At 48.9% G+C, this 20,287-nt stretch overlaps 1 protein-coding gene across 3 annotated transcripts in view; it reads right to left on the reverse strand.

The window, feature by feature from the left end:
- The window catches only part of NTN1 (netrin 1), a 185,148-nt gene that overhangs the window by 19,719 nt on the left and 145,142 nt on the right, over positions 1 to 20,287 (reverse strand). For all 3 annotated transcript variants that reach the window (XM_016154671.2, XM_016154669.2, XM_036222774.1), the window contains exon 6: positions 5 to 79. In XM_016154671.2, the coding sequence (XP_016010157.1) occupies positions 5 to 79 (75 nt within the window). The remainder of the gene's footprint in view (positions 1 to 4; positions 80 to 20,287) is intronic.

Consider the following 20,287-nt stretch of genomic DNA (forward strand, 5'->3'; position numbering starts at 1 on the left):
TCACCATAGTCCTTCTTGCAGTACTTTTTCATGTTAATCTTCAGCTTCCCTTTGGAGGCCTTGCAGTAGGAATCACAGTCTGCAGGGGAGGGGAGAGGACAGACAAAACCTAATTAGGACTGCGCTGAATAGGCTGGCGGTAAGCGGGAGCCCGCCTCCCTAAATACCCAGAGGCCTGCGATACTCATGGGCCAGGCCAAGCTGGCGGCCATTCACGGCAGGCCTGGCTTCTAAAGAGGAGCTTGGGACAAAAGGCCCTACCCAACCTACCCCCCACTCCGGCCTGACGAATCCTTTAGCCGCTGCTTACAGCCCCCTTGGCCTCCGTGAGGGACACTGGGGGCTCCCGCATTGTGCCACCCAGAGCTTCTGAGCGCCACACAAATTCCCCTGTTCTTAAGACGCAAGTGGAGCCTGATTAAAGCTGATAGAGGCCTCATTGTCACCCTGTGCCCCGGGTCTGTGTCAGGTGCTGGCTTTCATGGTGCAGAGCCTCTGGCTGGGGTCAGGCCCTAACAAAAGAGGTCACGGAGGAAATTAGCAGCCCATGAAGCATTAGAAAAACCCTTTGGTGTCCACTCTACTGGAGTGTGCAAATAAAATGCCCCCCGAAGAAGAGTTCAGTTCTAATGGGCCCTACTGCTGAGAGGCAGGGCTGCCCGGCCTGCATCCGCTGGGTATCACTTTGGGGGCTTCCCACAGCCCGAGCATGAGCTGGACAGGATGTGGGGGGCCCTGGGGCCTGCCAGCAACCAGACCTGCTTCTCCTGGGCGTGGCTTGTGGCAGCACACCTCCAGCCTCAGCCCACTGCACCCTCTCCCTGACAGCTCCTTCTGCTCTTTGGACAAAGTGATACAATTCTTTTGCCAGGTCCGTGTGTGCTACTCAGCATGATGGGCAGCCCACCACGCAGGCCCAATTCATCACTCCAGCCTGCCTTGGACTACTATGCAACATGCTGGATCTCATTCATTTCTCACAACCATTCTTTGATGTATGGGTGTTACTCTCATTCTGCAGGTAAGAAAACGGAGGCCACCCACCCCATGCATCCCAGACATTGAGCACCAAAGCTGGGTCTTGAACGTGGGTCTGAAATGCCAAAATCACCGTACTCTTGGTTACGCCATGCTGTGTCTCAGTGAACACCAGTAGATTTCCCCTCAGTGTGAGGGGGCGCTAAGCTCAGAACTGGGATGAAGAGCACCACATGTTCTAGCAACTCCCAGAATGCTGACAGAGGAAGACCAGCCATGCTGGCCTGGGGATCGCTGGAGGTCTCAGTTTGTTTTAGAAGCAATGACAGCATGGGGTTGTGGAAATGGGCTGGGTATGTATCCTGGTGAGGGATGGGGTGAGGGGACTAGAAGGGTGAAGGGGACACATACGTACACACACACACACACACACACACACACACACACACACGACTGCAGGAGCAGGTGCCAGCCCCTCATTCTGCAGAGGGGAAAAACAAGTTAGGGGTAAGGATTTGCATGGGAGCACAGGACAAAGCCAGAGCACAAAGTCAGGCCTCCCAGTGCCACCTGCCCCCCCCCCCCGACCCCCTACAACCCATGGCTTGTAGGAATCTGTAGAGAATATTTAGAGATCACCCCAGAGTCAGCTTCTGGCCTCAGGGGAGGTGGCTGCCTCCTTTGAGGTCCCAGGATATACTGACTAGTGCCTCAATTAAAAGAGAAACAGCTCCATCCCATTGCCCTGGGATCCACAGCCTTGCAGCTCCCTACTGCCACCCAGAGAGGAACCAGTCTCAGGAAACAGGAAAAACAGCCCCTCTTCCTGCTTCCCTGTGGTCTGAGCCCTTGGATCCCCCACCCCAGGATGCCCTACCCAGGGAGTACCAGAGGCTGCAGTGCCAGTCCCTCCTGCCAGCTGGATAGCTGGTTGGTTATTAGAGGAAAGACTTCTTGAAATGCAGGGACTGGGTCATCCAGAGAGCATGGCCTGCATTCTACTGTGGCCTGGCCTGAAAGATCGAGCTGTGAGGTAACGGTGGCCCAAACGCAAAGATCGATGGCACTGGCTACAGCATCATCACACTGCACTTCACTGTTGTGAACAGCTGCTCTCAGCCATGTCTCTGCCAGCTCAGGGAGTGACGCTCACAGCAAAGCCATTGCTAAGGCTAAACCCAGGTTGTGCGTAAGTCCTTGTGGCCCTGAGTGAGCTGGCTGGAATCCTGCCCTGCTTGCTCCACTTAGGAGAGTGAATTGGAATGCAAGTGATGCTGGGTGACGTTATTAGAGGGACAGCCCTGAACCCACTCTCATCACTTTTTTATTTTTTATGAAATGCATTGGCCTACGTTAGTTAGTGTTTGCATTCTAGTCAGGAGGAAACCACCTCCACCCTGCCTCCTGCGTGGGTCAAGACACATCACTCCATCTCAGCCCTGAGGTTGACAAACTGGGTCAAGAGAAAACATTGTAGCACATCAGCTCTTCAGAGCCTCAGAGCAACCCTATGAGGCAGGGATTGCCAAGTCCCATTTTAAAGATGAGGAAACTAGGGATAAGAAGGGTTCCGGGGTGTGCCTCAAACAAGCTCTGCGCCACAGAGTAGAAGGGAAGGTGGCTGAGTCCTGCGACAACCCAACCCTGCACCTTCAGCTTCCACTTCCCCACTTCCTTCTCCATCACTCTCCTTCCTGATAACATCTATGGCTCTTCTTTTCAGAGCCAAGTCCACCTGGGACAGAAATCATCCTAGAATGTGCAGCATCCATCACTGCCTAATTAGCTCCAGCTCCGGACCCCACTTGACAAATCACAGCCATCCCTCTGAATATCAAGAGTCTGTGTTTCAATAATGGCAGCTCTCACATGGCACTAACGAGGCATGTGGCACACTGTCTACTCTGCCAATCAGCCTCATTTACAAATGAAGCAGTCTGGCCTCAGAGTCTGTAATCCTCACCCCAATCTTAGCTATATAGTAGAATTACTCAGGAACTTTAAAAAAACACTGATGCCCGATTCCCACCTCCAAGACATTCTGATATCATTGGTTAAGGGGGCAGCCTGAGTGGCCAAATTTTTAAAGTTCTCCAGGTCCTTCTAATGTGCAGCCTAACCCTAAATCACTGTCTGAGCCAACTGCAGCAGCTGTGAGAATGTGGACAGGGTCTCTGCACCCATGACTTGCACAGAACACCCAACCTGGCAAAGGAAAGGTCTACACAGGTGAGTACTCACATAAAGAAACTCAAGTTGTTTGCCCCTAGAAAATAGTGCTGGCCTCTGAATATCTGTAGTTGTACTTGTGTGTGTGGCGGGCGGTGGCGGGGGGGGGGTGGGGGTGGGATGTCCTACTGTCAGCCAGAAATTCAGTTCAGGCCAGTGTGCTTCTTGTTGTACAATGTCCTCTACTCCTTTCAGATCTGCTGCTTACAATTTATTGTGAGCTAGGAAAACAGGAAGACCAAGCCTGTTAGGATTGTATGTAACACATGGGTAAACAGGCTTGGAAAGAGAGACTGAAATGCTCTCCTTTGGGTAAAGTGAATAACCTCCAGAACATAGACACTATAGCAGCTATCTGGCTGCTTGTGGACTCTTTGTTTTGGTGGTATTCCAGAGAATTGAGGTCATTGGAAAAGTAGTCCCTGGATAAAGGAAAATGTTCCTGTATTTTCTTCTTTTATCAAATACACACAAAGCTACAGAGACTGCTTCAAGATGGACAAACCACAGCTTTAAAATGTAGATTTGACTCCTTCAAAATGGCACCTACTTGGCAGCCACCCATGTAGCCTCTCCTTGTTTTGTTCCAAAATAACTATAAAGACGATGAAAAAAAAAAATGAAAATTCACACTAATGCCAAAAACCAAACTGATAGATGACCCAATGCCGGAATCTGGGAGCAATCTCCATTAATTAAAGGCAGATGGTGGTGGAACAAGCAGAACCTGTCCAGGTTTTACCTCCAGACAAAGCTCTGTATCTGATGAATGAAAGGATCTCGAAAAAGGGAAAAATGACAGGGAGACAACAACCAGAAAATAAATGGGCAGGAACTGAGTGGGGGCACCCGCAGCAGTGCCCTCCTCCAGGGAGGAGAAGCTAAAGGAGGGTAAGGACGGGAAGGACAGTGTTTACATTGGATATCTGAACTTGTATTTTTATCTAAATCACTGATGCAGAGAATGAGAGAATTAGGCAGTAGAGGGTATCATCTCCACAGAGCAGAATCAAGGGAAAAGGCTGGTAAGAAATAGGAACTAGAGGTGGAGCTGCATACGCTCATTCCTCTTCCATCCAGCTTGAAGCTAAGATGGGAACTCAGCTGTCATGCTCATATAGGCGTTTGCAATTTTTTTTTCTTTTGCCAAACAATAAATATTTCAGGCCATGCAGGCCATACAGTCTCTATTATAACTATTCAAACTTTGTCACCATAGCTGGAAAACAGCTACAGACAATATGTAACTGAATGGGCATGGCAGACTAAAAAAATTCTACAAAGACAAAGCTTCTGTGAAATAGAAAAAAAAAAGCCATAAGGAAACACGAGGGTGAGCTAAAAAAAAAAAAACTCTATGATGACACACACACACACAAAAAGGGTCACATATAAGAGAAAGAAGACTTGGAAAAGCCAAAACCAAAATCTAAAAATCCATAGCACAATTAAAATCCACTTCGAAAGCAGTGAAAAGAAATGATTCCATAGGAAACTGATTCAGAAATATGGAGAATAAATTGGAGTAACTCTCCCAAAATTTAGAGGGAAAGGACAGAGACATGGAAACTATGAAAGATAAAATGATAAGGATATGAGAAAAAGTGGAGAAATGACATATGATTGAGAGAGAACTGCAGCACAGGCCAAATGGAATAGAAACAAGAATCAAAGACAGGATTCCTGAGCTAAAGACAGATCTACATACATACAAGGAAAGGGCTCACTGAATATTTAGAAAACAAGAAGGAAAAGAAGCCAATACCCAGACACATCATCACAAAGCATATGAAATACCAGGATGAGGAAAACTACATACAGTAAAAATTAACAAGAAGAAGCTGGCCAGATGATCATGGAGCAATGTCTATATGTCTTTAGGAGGGAAAAAGTCTGTGACCCAAGAATTTTATACCTAGCTAGACTGTCTTACATATAATGCAGGCCATAATAAATGAAAGGCATTTTCAAGTGTGCAAGGGCTCTGAAAATATTCCAATCACGTATCTTTTCTGAGAAAAATACTTAAGAATGTTTTCCAACCAAGAAAATAATTTTAAAGAAGAGCTAAAGGAGAAAAAGTCATGGTACGAACATACTAGTGGTGAATGCTGAAACCAGTGAACATAAGAGATTTCAAATGTGGTTCTAAAACTGAAGGCAAATATCAAAATAATTTTAAAATGTTCTGAAAGGAACATCAGACTATATATATATACGTACAAGTAACTTTAAGATTTTAGTCTGAAACTTTAGATCATATTAACAAAAACTAATAAGTAGAATTAGGTAGAGAAAACAACTCTGTCTTAAGTAGGTAGAATGCAAAAGATGCTATTTCCTGCTTTACTCTGACAAATAAGAGCTATCAGATCAAATAGTGCTTTTGAAAAATCCAAAGAAAACCACAAAACACCAGAGAAGATAGAAAATATAGATAATATGTCAAAAAAAAAAAGGAAAAATGGAATATATAAAAAAGCGATTGTGAAAAATTAAGCTCATGTAAGAGCAACTAACTAAAAACAAAACAATGATTATAAGTGGATTCAACTCCTCCACTGAAAAACTGATCAAAAAATATTAAATAACTCTTTCAGGGAGACATAACTAAATAAAGCAATTTTTTTTAAGTTTATAGCTTTAAAAGAAGTTGTAAGCTTCTTTAAAGAAGTTGTAACTTTGTCACTAGGTAACAAAGAAGTTCATTTGGTAATAAAAAAAAGAATGTTCTGTGTGGAAAAACATCTTATTAAAACATATTAAACAAAAACTGTTAGAAATTCAAAAGGAAACAGACAGAAACAAATATATAATAAAAGATGCTAAAGTCATTCCAAGGAGCTGAAATTGTACAGGCCATATTTCCTGACCACAGTGTAATAAATAGTATTTATTATTAAACAAAAAAGAATGAAAATAAATGAAGTGTTTTCAATTCTAGAAGTAACAAATGAGCAAAACAAAAAACCTGAAGAAAGCAGGAGGAAAGAATAACAACAAAAGTAGAAATTAATAAAGTAGGATACTGAAAAACTCCACTTATAAATACACCCAAGAATTTGTTCTCAGTAAAGCCCCAAACTAACAAACTGAAAGAGAGCGAGAGCGAGAGAGAGAGAGCAAGAGAGAGAACACTGTCATGTCTAATTATGAATACAAGAAGGAAAAGAGACACATTAGGAAGTAATGAGAAAAGGTGAGCAGGAAGCTCCCTGCCCCAGCTCTCTCAGGGGACTCTCTGGGGCTCTGATGAAGAGAGCAGGTAAATATGAGAAGACCTGTGGGGGCCCCTGCACCAGGGTCACCCTCCACTCCTACCCTCCTGCGCAACAAGATGGGAGCTGCCAGGGACAGACACGGGGACCGCCTGGCTCCCCGCTAGGACGGCTCTGTCCCAGGGAGAGCCGCTGAGACCTGGAGGCCGCCATCTGCAGCTCGCAGCAGGCCCATCCTGGCTGGCTGGCATCCTGACTCCTCCTGGGAGCAGCAGACCCTTCCTTTTATTCCCCCCACCTGCTCCCCGGACCAACCCACAGCCAAGAGCCAAGAGGGGGCCTTGCAGGCTCAATCCCAGAGGCCAAACCCCTCCCTCTTCTTCCTCCACCTTCGGTAGCTGGCTCCTCTGGTCTGCCTCCTGTGCCCAGGTGCCAAAAGCCCTGCTGGGCAGGCCTGCGTGGCAGATCCAGATCGAAGCTCATCTCTGAGCATATGGCAGGCGGGGCCCAGTGTTCTCCGGTTGGGCGCTGCATCTGGCGACTCCCTTGGAGCAGGGCGGGGAGCTGGCCGAGGTCTCACTCTCAGCAGCACCCCTGCCTCTCTGCTTCTGGGCTGTCAGGCTTGGGAAGGTGGGGCCATACGGGCAATGAATGAGGGATACCCAACCACCGGGGTCCATCCCAGGGCAGAGACTTGGAGGGCTGGGTGGATTTCCAGCTCCACTGGCGAGGTGCAGGGGAGAGGTTCCTGGTTCCCCCCTGGCCCAGAGTGAAAGAGCTCAAGGGCCTGGGGCTAGCAGGGGTACCCAGCTGGCTCTGTCTTTTTGGCTGGGCCACTCTGCCCACCAGCAAGTGATAAAAGACAGGTTAGGCCGGTCTGCCCAGAGAGAGTGTATTTTGGCTCCACTGGACCTAGAGCCGCAGAGCTGCTTGGAATTCCTCATGCCAGAGTCCAATTTTTAGTGTGGGCAATTTTCAAGATGCTGCAGGTGTCCACAGGTTTCGTAATAGCCATCGTAGAATGGCGGAGGCACTCCCTGTGAAGCCATCTCTCCCCTCTCAGTCCTAGGATACAGGTATTAAACAACTCTCCCCCTGGTACGACCACCACCTTTTCAGCACCCTCACCTACAAGCACTTTGCCCAGGGTACAGCCATCTCTCTGGGAGAGCTGAGGTCCGAGGCAGCTCTTGAGTGCCCACATGTCTCTCCAAGCCTGTACTGCTCTCACCCACCTACTCTATCACTTCCAAGCCCTACCTGCCTCAACAGCATAATGCCCATTTAACTTTGGGCTCTGGCACAGAAAGGCCAAGAACCCCCAAATGAGACAGCCTCTAGCAATAAACTAGCAGAGCAGTTGGGAGTGAGGCGCCTTGCAACCTATAGGTGCAGATGACTAGAAAAAAAGCCCAAAGTGTTTGCAACATAGGCGGCAAAGGACTAGTGTCTTTATATGTAAAGAGCTCCTCTGAATCAATAAAAAAAGATAGGCAACCTAAAATGCAAAGAGGAATCAGACAGTTCACAGAAGAGGGAAAAGGGGGTAAAGAGAAGAAAAATGTTCTATGTCAAATATTCAAAGAAACACACCTTAAATCAACAGGAACATAGGACTTCTGTCTGGCAAACTGGCCAAGGCAAACACACACTCATGCAATGTGGCTGGGATACAAACGAACAGAAACTTCCCTGAGTGCAACTGGCATCAAAAAGAGTTGACACTCCTAAAATGAAAACAATGAGGAGGTAGAGAATCGGGAGTGGGGGCAGGAAGAAGGAGAGAATTACTTAGATACAAAGGCCAGTCTGAGGGGGTGACAGGATGACAAGAAGCCAGCCCCGGGAAGCACCCAGGGCGGGAAAAGGTGAGACAGATGTGAGGAACCAAAGAAAGGGGAGCCTGGAGCTGGTAAGGGAGGCTCAGTGAGAGGTGAGGCTGCATGCTTTGCAGGGGTCCCCTGGGGACTTGTCGACCACGGCAGGATCTGGATTTGCAGAAGAACATACTATGCACTGATAGGCTGGATGGTGGGACTATGTCTGGTTCTTAAACTGTCATTTTGTGTTTTCTATATTTTAATTTTATTGCAATGCGAATACAATGTTGTATTAGAAATTCTTAGGTGATTCTCTTCTCTAAAGAGGATGGGGACTACATACTTATGGATAGTGGGGATGGATCCCATAATGAGACGATATCTGTATTCAACAAGGTGACACTTGTATTCCTGACCCGTGGGGCCTCTGCTGCCGAGAAGTGCTTGCGCATGTGTGTGTGAGAGTGTGTGTGTGTCTGCGTTGTTCATCCTCTCCCAATTCCACAAATGTTAATACCAAGGGACAAAGAAAAAAAACTGAGTTGTCAGCCAACTGTGTGCCCAGTCATGTGGCTGGGAGTGAGAACACTGTTCTAGCTAGGGAGGTCAGGGTAAGTTCCCTGAGGAGGTAACACAGGACTGAGACCCAAACGGTGCCAAGGATGGAGGACCAAGAAGATCTGAGACCAGAGAGTTCCAAGCAGGAAGAGCAGCCTGTGCAAAGGCCCTGAGGCAGAATCAAACCAGGCATAGTTTGGGGACGGAATGAAGGCTGGGATGCCTTGCACAGAGTGAGCAGAGAGATGAGTCGCACAGACTTGAGGGGCCATGTGGGGCTGGATATGGTTTGGATTCTATTTTAAATGTAAAACAAATACCTCTACGTTCTTAGTGCCTCAAAAGATGCTAGCCAGACCTGGGCCATTTGGGGTTGCTGGATACAGGGTCTTCAATTGCATAGGCTGAGGGAGGCTTGCACCCACCCCTTCATAATCAGAGATGGGTCTCTGGGCTACCCAGGCCCTCCTCATAGCTGAGGTTACCAGAACTTGATATCTACTCTGTACTGCCATTACAAATAGTCAGTTTTCAAGCTCTTAGAAATCTACGTAGTCATTCTGCCGTATGACCCTCATCCTTTCTCAAGGACTGCAAATATATATTCCAGTGCATAAGTACGGATATGTGTGCTTTATGTTGGTGAATTCGGCACTGGATCCTCTTCCCACATGCAACTGGGGACCAGGGGCTTCAGCTGGTTAGAGGAGTGGCTTGTGCTCCAGCGCGCGCGCGCGCGCACACACACACACACACACACACACACTGCCCCCGTGTCTCCCAGGGAAGCCCTGCTCAATTTGCTCCTTCTCAAGTGTGACCACTTTCAACCATGGCTTGCCAGAAGATTCCTCTTGCTACACCTGTAGGGAAGGCAGGCTCCTGGCAGGTCCATACACTGTGCAAGGTACACCCATGACCGTCCTTTTTTCCATTAGTTTCCCCTAAAGAGCCATCCACTGTGACAGCCTCAAACATCAGGCCTGGGTCTGACAGATCTGCAGCCTCCCTTTTTCCTAAATAGCAAACCCCAATGTTTCCAACTTCAAATACCCTTCTTCAGAGACCATGGCCAGGTCCCCAGTTCTGGCCCTGAAGGTATAAGTCTAAGTCCACTGAGAGAGCCTCCAGAGAAAGCAATATTTCCTTGTATAACCCTATGATCTGGATCCCTTAACCATTCTGAGCCTCAGTTTCTCTGTCAGTGTCATATACACTCGTAGGATTTAGGAGGCAATAACTATGATGCAGTGAGAGCGATAAAGGATGCCAGAGACAGTATCTCAAGGAGATGACTTTTCATCTGGGACCTGGAAAGTGAGAAGGTGCTGCCAACTGGGTGTGATGGGCTCAAGCCCCTCAGAGGGCCCCAGCTGAATGATGGTGAATGAGGGTGAATAGTGGTAGAGCAGAAGGAAAGGTGGGGCCTCACCAATGAGCCTCAAGAAAACAAGGAGAGGAGCTTAGATGAGTCCATGGCAGAAACTGAAGAACTGACCCAAACCAAGAAGCCAGTTGGTGGACGGGGTTGGGGCAATGGAGCTCCCAACAGGAGCATATCTGCCTCCAAGATCCTTTCTGGGCTACACTGTGGACCCAGAGCTGCGCAGCAGGCCAGGGAGAGAAGGTGCCCAGATGAACAGGACATCAGATCCACAGCCAGGACCTTGTCTGTTCCCGAGGTCCATGGCCTTGGGACGTTTACTCTGTTCACTGGTGGCCCATCATCTGTAGAATGTCTGGAAAGAACAGGCCTACACCCCAAGGATACTGGAAAAGCCAGAGACTCCACAGAGGGCCATTCACAGGTTCAGCCACCCCACTTTGGCGACCTTTCCCCCTTGACGACCTTCCTTGAAACTCATCCCTGTGTCACTTCCCCGTGTGGCCTTCCTCTCTGCTCCTCTCTGCTCCCAAGCACAGCTGGGCACCTCTATGTTCTTAGTGCCCATCTCAGTGTCTGGAATTGTCTGTCTGCCTCCTCTTCCAGTGGTGAATTGGACCCTGGTCTCAGCACCTGGCACCGTGTGGGTTACCACTGAATGCTCGTTGAACCCACCGGAACGTGAACTCTGGGCCATGTATGACCGCGAACACAGCAGTGTAAAATAAGCCAAACGCAGTTGCTCCTGTAAGGATACCAAGACTGCTTGGACCCACAAACCCACAGATACAAGCTCCCCAAATGAAAGACACAGTCAGCTCCCTTTGAAATTCTGGAGACACCTGTGAGAAAGCCTAGGTCAAGGGCTTAGCCATCTTTTAAACCTGCTAAGCCCTCTGACAACAAAGAGTGCACGATTTGGGCTGGAGAGGGCTTGAGTAGCACTAGAAATCAGGGGTCCCACCACCTACATCGGGATGTGCACCTGACATCGTAAAAGCAGATTCCTCGAGGTCTGGATCTCAGGGCTTTTCTGCAGGTTGTAGCCTGCTCTCTTTGGGGTGTGGAGTATCTGTTGGGCAGTTCACCTCCACCTGGACCCAGGATACAATCCATTGCACCAGTGGGAATGGTCTAACTCAGAATAGTAATGAACTTCAGGGCTACAGGATGCCGGGCAGCAGTTAGCAGGTAGGCTATGGAGGAACTCAAAATGATGGCCCTGTGATTTTCAAGCTGTGTGTCTGCTGACATGTTACTGTACCTCTCTGAACCTCAGATTTCTCATTTATTGTACGGGGGTAAGAGTGTGTTCTAGCAAGTTGAAGTTCTAGTAAGATGAAGCCTGATATGATAAGTGCTAAAAAAATGTTTGCTATCATTATTTTTACTGTAATTTAGGAGCCATTAAAAGAAAATCTTGTTGTGATACTGGCATACCCATTAAAAAAATTTTTTCTTTTTAATTTCTCACTCAAGTAAGTACTGGCTGACCTTTAGCTATTCTGAAAAGCAAAACCATCTTTAGGGCATCCGTTTCCTTCCCAGCACTTGTCAGTTACACATCATCCAGTTATAACTACACACAGTACAGTTACACATTGTCCCGTTGGTGTATTTTCTGCCCCCCTCCCTGAAGACGAGGGCCACTGCCTTGTTCACTCCCTAGGGCCCAGGACACACATGAGCTCTTAATAAATTTTTGTTGAAATGGGGGCTCAGCTGCCACCACCTGTGGCCACCAAAGTGACCTGTGGGCCCAGCAATTCCTTCACTCCCATAGTCCAAGGGCGGAAGACACCAGGCCTTGCAAGGGAAACCACCCAGAAGGGCAAGTTTGTGTAAATAGCAGAAAAGCAAAGGCCCAAAGCAGGATTCTGAAGGGATGGCAGAAAAAGACAATTTTGGAAAAAGCTGTAAACAAAAAGCCAACACTTGGTGAGTGTGCTCCTTGCCGGGGGAGTACAGCGGGAGCCGATAAATCTTCCTTCTCCAGGGAGGTTTGAGGGCTTTGGTGTTTTGTTGGGACTTTAATAACACAGATTCTGATTCTACTGCCCTATTATGAAAACAGATTTGCGGATTTGGGATTCTGTGAGCAGCTCCTACAGGAGAAGCCAGGAAGGCCCTGACCTGGGGGAGGGTGGGTGTGAGCCACCTCCTACCAAGTCACCTGCCCTGGAAGCCCATCCTGTTTCAGTCTTGCCTGATCACTGGGATCCCTGAAGGGGAAGGAGCAAGCACACTGGGCTGGACTTTTGGAGCAGACACAGCAAGCCAGGCTCTTGCTCCTGTAGCTGATGAAAGTGGTTGACTGGCTCCAGCCCCCTCCCTTCGGGACAGGGCAGTCTGCAGCCTGGTTTGGGGGTGGGGTGCTGGGCTGGGAGAGGTCGGGGCTGCACTGGCCATATGAGGCGGGAGAGCAGCCCCTCTTCTCCACTTGGAACAAGAGGGTGCCATGAGTCCTCAGCATGCTCTTTCTTCTTGCTGAACAAGATGGATTGGAAAACAAATTGGCTCAAATAAAGCATGTAATTAGATTAAAGCCTCTTGCCCAGAGCTTTCGGAGCTGCAAAAAGCCCTCCTGACTGCAGACAGGAGACCTCAGTGGGTTGAACCAGCTCCTGAACATCCAGAATTTTCTCTTGACTCTCAGATGCCCACCCCCAGTCCTCCCCAGCCAATATGAACTATGCTGAGGGGAAAAATTCTACCACGAAGATGGCCCCAGGCCCTGCTCTGCCACCAGCCCCACAGGAGGTGGGGTCACCTTGTTCCCTGCCTGCAGACCCCGCCTCCTCCTCAGAGGGTGACCATGTCCAATCCACGTGGCCCAGCTGCAGCTCAGCTCATCTCTAGTGTGAACACCTGGGACAGTGATACGTCCACACCGGGGCAGCCCTCGCCAAAGCGCTTCCCACCAATAACACCATCTGAACAACACGAGGACCTCTACGGAGATCAGGCAGTAGTATCAGGACTGCTGTTTCCATTACACACATGATAGAAGTGAGGCCCGGAATGTTCAGTGCCCACAGTCACCAGCCAGTGAGGGCGTTTTCAGCTGCCCTGCACTCCAGGTTATGGTCGCCCAGGGAGGTCTTTGCCACAGGCAACCTGATGACCAACAAGCAGTGACTCCTAACCTTCCCCCCACACCAGTGCAGGGGCTGCCCCCTCTCAAGGGACCTCCTCTCAGCTTCCTGTCCTCAGGAAGATCCTCTGCATAACTGTCCTTTCTACTATCCATGCTTCTGCCACACCCCTTCCCAAAGAGTCAGCTTCCACCATGACACCCCTGCTCCTCCTCCCACCAGCCAGCCCTTCGGAAATGCAGCTGTGATCATAGGCTGCCAGAGAAAGGAAGGAGCAGGTATGAAACTCAGGGTTCCTAGTTTAAAAGGCCTGATGATAAAGCAACTTATCTCCAGACGAAAAAAAAAATATGAGGGTCACCATAGGAGACACTGATGGGGAGCAAGTGTGGAAGCAGGAAAAGCAAATAGGCAGGATTAGGAGCCACCAGCTTTCCCATCCAAGCTCATGGCAGACATGACTCGTCAACCTCAGCACCCGAGGGAGCACAGAACTCAATAAGATGCTCCTAGTTGCTCAGCGGGAAAGCTGATACATTCTTGCCATCCCTTGTTTATTCTGTCATTTGCCACTGACTGACAGACTGGACATGGGCCGTGTAATCTGCCTTCTCTGAGCTGAAAAGGTATTGGAAGGTTGGTCCACCCCTGTACCTCCTATTGCCATCCCACTGCCTGAATCTGCCTCACTACTTATCCTAGGGCTGGACAGGACTTTTGTCAGCTGAGTCTCGCCTGTTACTCCTACCAGGTGGTCTTAGTTTCACCTACTGGAACAGCTCAGCACAAGCCTACCACCTGTTAAACCAACAGATGAGGCTTTAAGAATTTTGGAGAAAGTACCCCTTCCTCCCAAGCCTTCCTGGTTTCTCAGACTCCAAGGACATGGCTTTTAGCACTCCCTCATGCTGGTCCCTCTTCTAAATCTCTCTGTTCCTCAGTTCTCTGATGCTGAGACTTGAAAAGACTAATCTGGCTTCCTCTTTACTTTATAGACATCTATGTTGAGTGCGCAAAAATCCTACTTAACTGGAGGCTGCTTACCTGCTTATCTCAAGTCTCTGGACTATAGGTGAGAACCAGGAAGGAAGAGAGCTAAGCAGACAAACTGCTATCACAAAGGAAATCCCTTCAGGCCTTTATTCACAGCTTAATTATCCTTTACATACAAACATTGAGAATAAATGTTGTTACATGCATTCCTAGAACACAATTCTTATCATCTACATATTTAAAGGGTGATCCACAGGAAGAAGAAACAGCTAGCAAACAGAGGGCAAAGAGGCAGAACACTATGAAACTATGAAAAGCAGATGTAGAGTACCTCAGGGCCATTCTGAACAGAGGCAAACAGTCCTAAAACACCTGAAAAAGCTCGAGATTATGACTGCATTATATACAATCCCTTTTTGCAATGGCTGTATCATCCTGAAAGGTGAAATCATGTTCCATGTGCATGGTTTAATAAGGCAAGAAAGTTGCTGATACATTTGGGAAAGATTTCCATCCAAAATGGTTAGGATAAAAAAGATACACGGCACGTCAATGAATTACACCTCAGGTATCTTAAATACTGTGTTCACGGGGGCTGCTCATTCCACAGCGATGCAAGATCCATCGCAGATACTAAAATCCTCCCTGGAAAGATCAGACTCCATCATCTTCTCACATGGAGAATGAAGGTACTGTGGGAAGCAAAGAATTTTCTATATATTTCAGGTAACCGCAGACCCAAGGGCTCCCTGCAGAAGGTGTGAGGCGTCTTCATCTTCCAGGCAGAGGCCTGGCTGTCCTCCCCAAAAGCCACCGCAGGGCCTAGAGTCTGAAGGTCACCAGGCGGCCAGGGGATACCCTGGACTTCATCCCCACGCTGCCCTCCCCACCTGGACACATCTAGGAGATCTGTGGGACCCGCAGCCATGCCTGAGTTCCTGAGGCACACCATTCTCTCACTCCAGTTCCCTTTGGTTTATGGACAGTGGGTGGGAGCCAGGGAGACACGACTGTGAACTGTGTCCTGCCCTCCCCACCTGGACACATCTAGGCTTTAACAAGATGGCCAAGCGCATTTTTTACACCAGTCTTCTATTTCTTAACCATCACTTCTGTCTCCAGGAACTCCTTAGCCCAGGATTTCCAACTGGTGCCCCACGTCCGTCTCCCACTTAGAGGACAGCCTCAGAGTTGTGTCTCCCTGGCTCCCACCCACTGTCCACAGACCAAAGGGAACTGGAATAAGAGAATGGTGTTCCTCAGGAGCTTGGGCATGGCTGCAGGTCCCACAGATCCCCCAAGTGCTGTAACTGACCCACCGCTGGGAAGTTCACGCATAGGCCCCCTGGACGGGCTTCCAGGACAATTCTGGTGGAAAAAGACTGCTTTCACCCACAAAGGAGGCCACATGTGTGGGAGACACTATCTGGCTCAATTCCTGGCACCCAAATGCACCAGCTCCTGTTAGAACTTGGAAAACAGCTACCCGGGCCCCTGAAACAAGTCACCTCAGAACCTGATTTCATGAGCCTCTGCTCTGAGGTCAGGCTTTGTGGTCACCCTGAAGTCTAATCGAGCCCCTTTATCACCCTCCCCACTGTAACATGCTCATCTAAACCTTGAGCCACAAAACAAATTCAAACATCTTTTGTCAGAGTCAAAAATCAAAACTCTTGCTCCAGAGATGAGCCCTGTAAACCCCGGGGGAGAGTTTAGAGATCTGCTTGCTGAAGATGAGCTGCCCAGCTGAATGAAAGGTGTCTGACTAGGGCAGATGGGGGTGTCCCCAGCTCTGAGAAAAAGACATGGAGACCAAATCTACATCAGAGCCAGAGGAATACAGCCCCTTAATCTTTCTTCAAGATGCAAACGCTGCCATCCACAGAGGTTTTGCTTGAGGGCCCCACATTGTTTCTAACATGCCACTGCTTCTCCTTACCTGCCATCAGTGTCATTAGGAAACAGCAGCCCATCCAGAAGGGTGACGAGCCACCATGGACTTGGGGCTTTGAGTGAGGGCAGAACAGACACAGCCGGCTCTTAGCTAAGCCTGACATTGGGAGGCCCACAGAATGCCATGTGGACACCTGCTGACAAATGTACACTTGGATCTCCTCTAACAGGTAATAGTCTGAATTAGAAGCCATCTTTCTCGCATAGTAAAACCATGGTCCACTGAACTCAGAGGTCCATGTTCCATCATTTCTGTAACCCCAGTACCTAACCTAGGCCCTCGGTAAATGTGCAATTGATGAACGAATGAAGAGAAAATGAACAGACAAGTGGGTAAATCTTTGAACTGAAAGTGCCAAGGAAGGCTGGGAGTTTGTTGGGGGAGGCGGAGGGGGTGGTGGGACGGGTATTCGAAATCACTACCAAGCCCAGCTGAACAAGAAATCCCCATTTTCAGCCTGTAGCCCAGACGAGGCCAAGGGAAGGATTTGTAGAGCACAGGATCGGTATTTCATAAACCCTTCCAAATTGCAGAAAAGGCTGCACCTGCCTCCGTCAGTCTGCGGCTGCTAATCCGCTGTAACAGTTCTGTGCCCTCCATTCTGTCTCCCACTCGGAGGGCAGAGTTATCCCGTGTATTCGCCTTTAATAAGCTGAAGCCATTCGGGCACTGTATTCACTGGTATCTGCTCCCACAGGGCCCGCCCCACGGGGTCTCCTTGTCGGCTCTCCGAGTGAACAGGGGATTTTGTGTTCAGCAGGGAAAACAAAGCTGTCCCAATGGGGATCCAGTTGGCTCTCGATACGCTTCTCCAGTGAGAGCCAACGGTGGACACAGCCTAGAGTTGCTGTCAACACTAAAGAGTGATTCAGTGGAGTACAGGAGGGGGAAGCTAAGCTGGGGCTCCCTGGGAAGGTCGTGAAAGGGAGGGATGCTTGTAGCCCCATAGCATCTCCCAGCTGGTTAAGCCAGTGCCAGTGAGGTCATGCCTTACAACCTGGTGTCACCTTTGCTGAGTTCCCTGGGTGGGCCTACACTCCAAACCTAGGCAGCTGTCACGCAAGATGTACTTCCCTCAGCCAGGACTGGGCTAAACTGCTTCCTACACAGACAGAGAAAAGGCCCTTAAAGTTCACCATCACTTTCTGAGGCCAATAACTGCGGTCCCATAATGAGAGGTGGCCACAGATGCCTGTGAAGTCAACAGAATGAATAAAAAGGTCTGTGGTGAAGACCGTGTGTGGTTACCAAACATCATTTCATTTTCCTCCAGTCCTTACAGACTATATTACCCTTTACCCCTTGCAGTTAGGTGTGGTCATGTAATAGAGTTCTGGCCAATAAGACACAGGTAGAAGTGATACGTGACGCTTTCAGGCCTAGCCCAGAAAAGTCTCCCATGTGCTCCCCTGTGCGCTCTCTTTCCGAACCAGCAATGACTCCAAGGCCCCAGGGGATAGCAGAGCCACATGACAAGAGCAGCCGGGATCCCTGACTCACTGCTTAGAAGGGAACCACTCAACCAGGAACACCTGTGATGGGACCGTTGTCTGATTGTTACAGCATGTGGCCTGTCCTGACCAATACAGGATCAATACCAGAAGTAAAGAGAGTTTGAATTAGGAGCAGTAGCAGCTGTGATATACATGGGAAAGGAAAGAGATATGAAAGAGATCATAAGACTGTCATTACCGAGTGACTGGTTGGATATCAGAGAGAGAATACCGTACCCCAGAGAACAATCACCAAGTCTTTCTACAGTGTAGGGCCGTTAAAGAATGGACAAAACAGAAATCCACAGAAGGTCTCCAAACCCCAATAAAACTTGCTCCCCCGTAAATAATTTACCAAGTAGAGCAGATGTGGCTGGTGCCCTGCTCAGAGCCCCTCTATTGGGCCAGTATGCCCGACTCCAGCTGCTGCAGGTACTAGCAGCTGATGGTTCGCACTTCGACTTTCTCTGAAGGCTTGCCCTTGGCTCATGAAAACTTTTCTGCTTGGAAATATCTGGGAGGTCACATGTACCCCTCCCCAGGGGGTAGCCCACAGCCAATGGCCAGCTACATGGGCAGGTATAACTGCCCAGCCCTCTGCTTTTAAGAAGGACAATTTCTTTAATGTGTCCTTAAACGTGAGCTCTCCACGGGCTCATGTTGAGACCAGACTTCTGAACCCACATGTTTCCCTAGCTTCTTCCCTGCCCTGTCTGGCTTCCCCGACTCCCTTATTGGTTTCTCCTGAGAACACCCCCTCAATAAACCATCTGCACAACAATCCCTGTCTTGGGGCCTCTGGGGCCCCTAAAACGTCATGGCCCCTGGTAATCCCAATGAATGGCTGGAATTCCATCTCTTGTCCCATCTATAGCAGTACATCTGCCACAAAAAGAAAGAAGGACGGGGTGAAGGACAATCCTGGACTACTAGGCCTATGGAGATTACCACCTTCTCAGGGGTCTCTCCATCTGGTGAAGATGGATGCTATGGTAAAGAAGTCATGGCCTGCAGGGAGATTTTAGATGTCTGAGGTACAACTTCCCAACCCTGGGGCTGACGGAAGTCCCGATCCTGGGGCTTCTTCCCAGAGAGCTGGTTATTAAATATTTCCCCATGAGGAAAAGAAGGGATGGTTGGCCAGGAAACTAGGGAAGTCAGACAGATGACAGTGGGTGAAAGCCTAACCCAGTTTGGCTTGAAGAAAATTTTAAAGCAGCTTCACTAAAGCTGTGGCCCCAAACATCCATGAATTTCTAACCTCTCTTCAGCAGGAAGAATCTTTCCCAAGCCTCCAGGTCCGAGTTCTCTCCACAACTTAACCACTTGAAAGGGAGCTTGCTTGAGGCACTACAGTCAGTGGAAAGCTGGGACACCTGGGTCCTCCTCTGGGTCCCAGTCTTCCCCTCTGTCACATGTGGAGTCATACTGGATGATCTGTCCCTAGGTTTCCTATTGGTATCAAGATTCAAAATTCCACTCCCAGGATGCGTTTTGGGGGGAACGCTGAGAAATATTTAATAACCAGCTCTCTGGGAACAAAAAGCATTTGATTTGTAGCATGTGCCAATTTCCGAGGTGTCAATATTCCCATCATGGCCAATTTCAAACTACCAGCAGGATGCCCTGAACACCGAGCTGGGAAGAGATGCCCACAGTCAGCAATCGTGAGCCAGGGTGAGCAGGTACATGCTGGCTTCAGCACACCACTGATTTTCAGACACCTCATTGCATAAAAATAAATTAATTTCAGACCCTAGTTCATTTCTAGTTACTGAAAACAAAAAGGCTTTCTCCTTTCCTCAATTCTGCAACATACTTTACTCTTGAACAGATACCACAAAACAATACAAATGACACCCACCACCACCTTCCCTAGGGAGACCTCCCCAGTGGAAGGAACAGAAGGGGGCCATGCCCCTCCTGTGATGCAGATCCATTGCTCTTACTGAATGAAAGCTCTGCCCTCTGCCCTGGGAGGCAAACACACAAGGACCATGTTCTGTGTGGTCACACCTGGGGTCACAGGAACTTGCAATACATGGCCGTACCCATACTTTTAGCAACAGAGGGACAACATGGCCCACAGCAGTGTTGCATCCAACAGTAGGTGGGAGTTGGGGCTGAGGAATGTCTGGGCATCACACTAAATATGGTAGGAGGCAACTGGCAGCCTCCCCGGCCTCGAGGCCAAATTGGTCCCCCCAACCCTGAAGGTCCATGTCCACACCTGGGAAATGAGTAGATGATGTCCCAATCCATTCTCCTCTTCTCCTTTCCGTCCCCGAGTCTAGGCACCTTCTTGGTCCAAATCGCCCCATGGTCCCCTCAACAAAGCCCTGAAAGAACCCCTAGGACAAGGGCTCTGTGGCTATCAGCCCTGCAACCACAATCAGCCTCCCAACCAGCTGGGACTAGGAAATTCTGACTTGGGAGGGGGCCAAATCATTCATTTAGCCCAACTCCTTCATTTCCTTGAGAAGATGGAGCCTAAGCTATCAAGTGGCCTTCGGGGCACTTTAATCGGGGTGGAGGACTGCCACAAAATACTCAAAATCTATGCTC

This window comes from Rousettus aegyptiacus, unplaced genomic scaffold (genome assembly GCF_014176215.1).
Source record: "Rousettus aegyptiacus isolate mRouAeg1 unplaced genomic scaffold, mRouAeg1.p scaffold_m13_p_6, whole genome shotgun sequence".
NCBI lineage: Eukaryota > Metazoa > Chordata > Mammalia > Chiroptera > Pteropodidae > Rousettus > Rousettus aegyptiacus.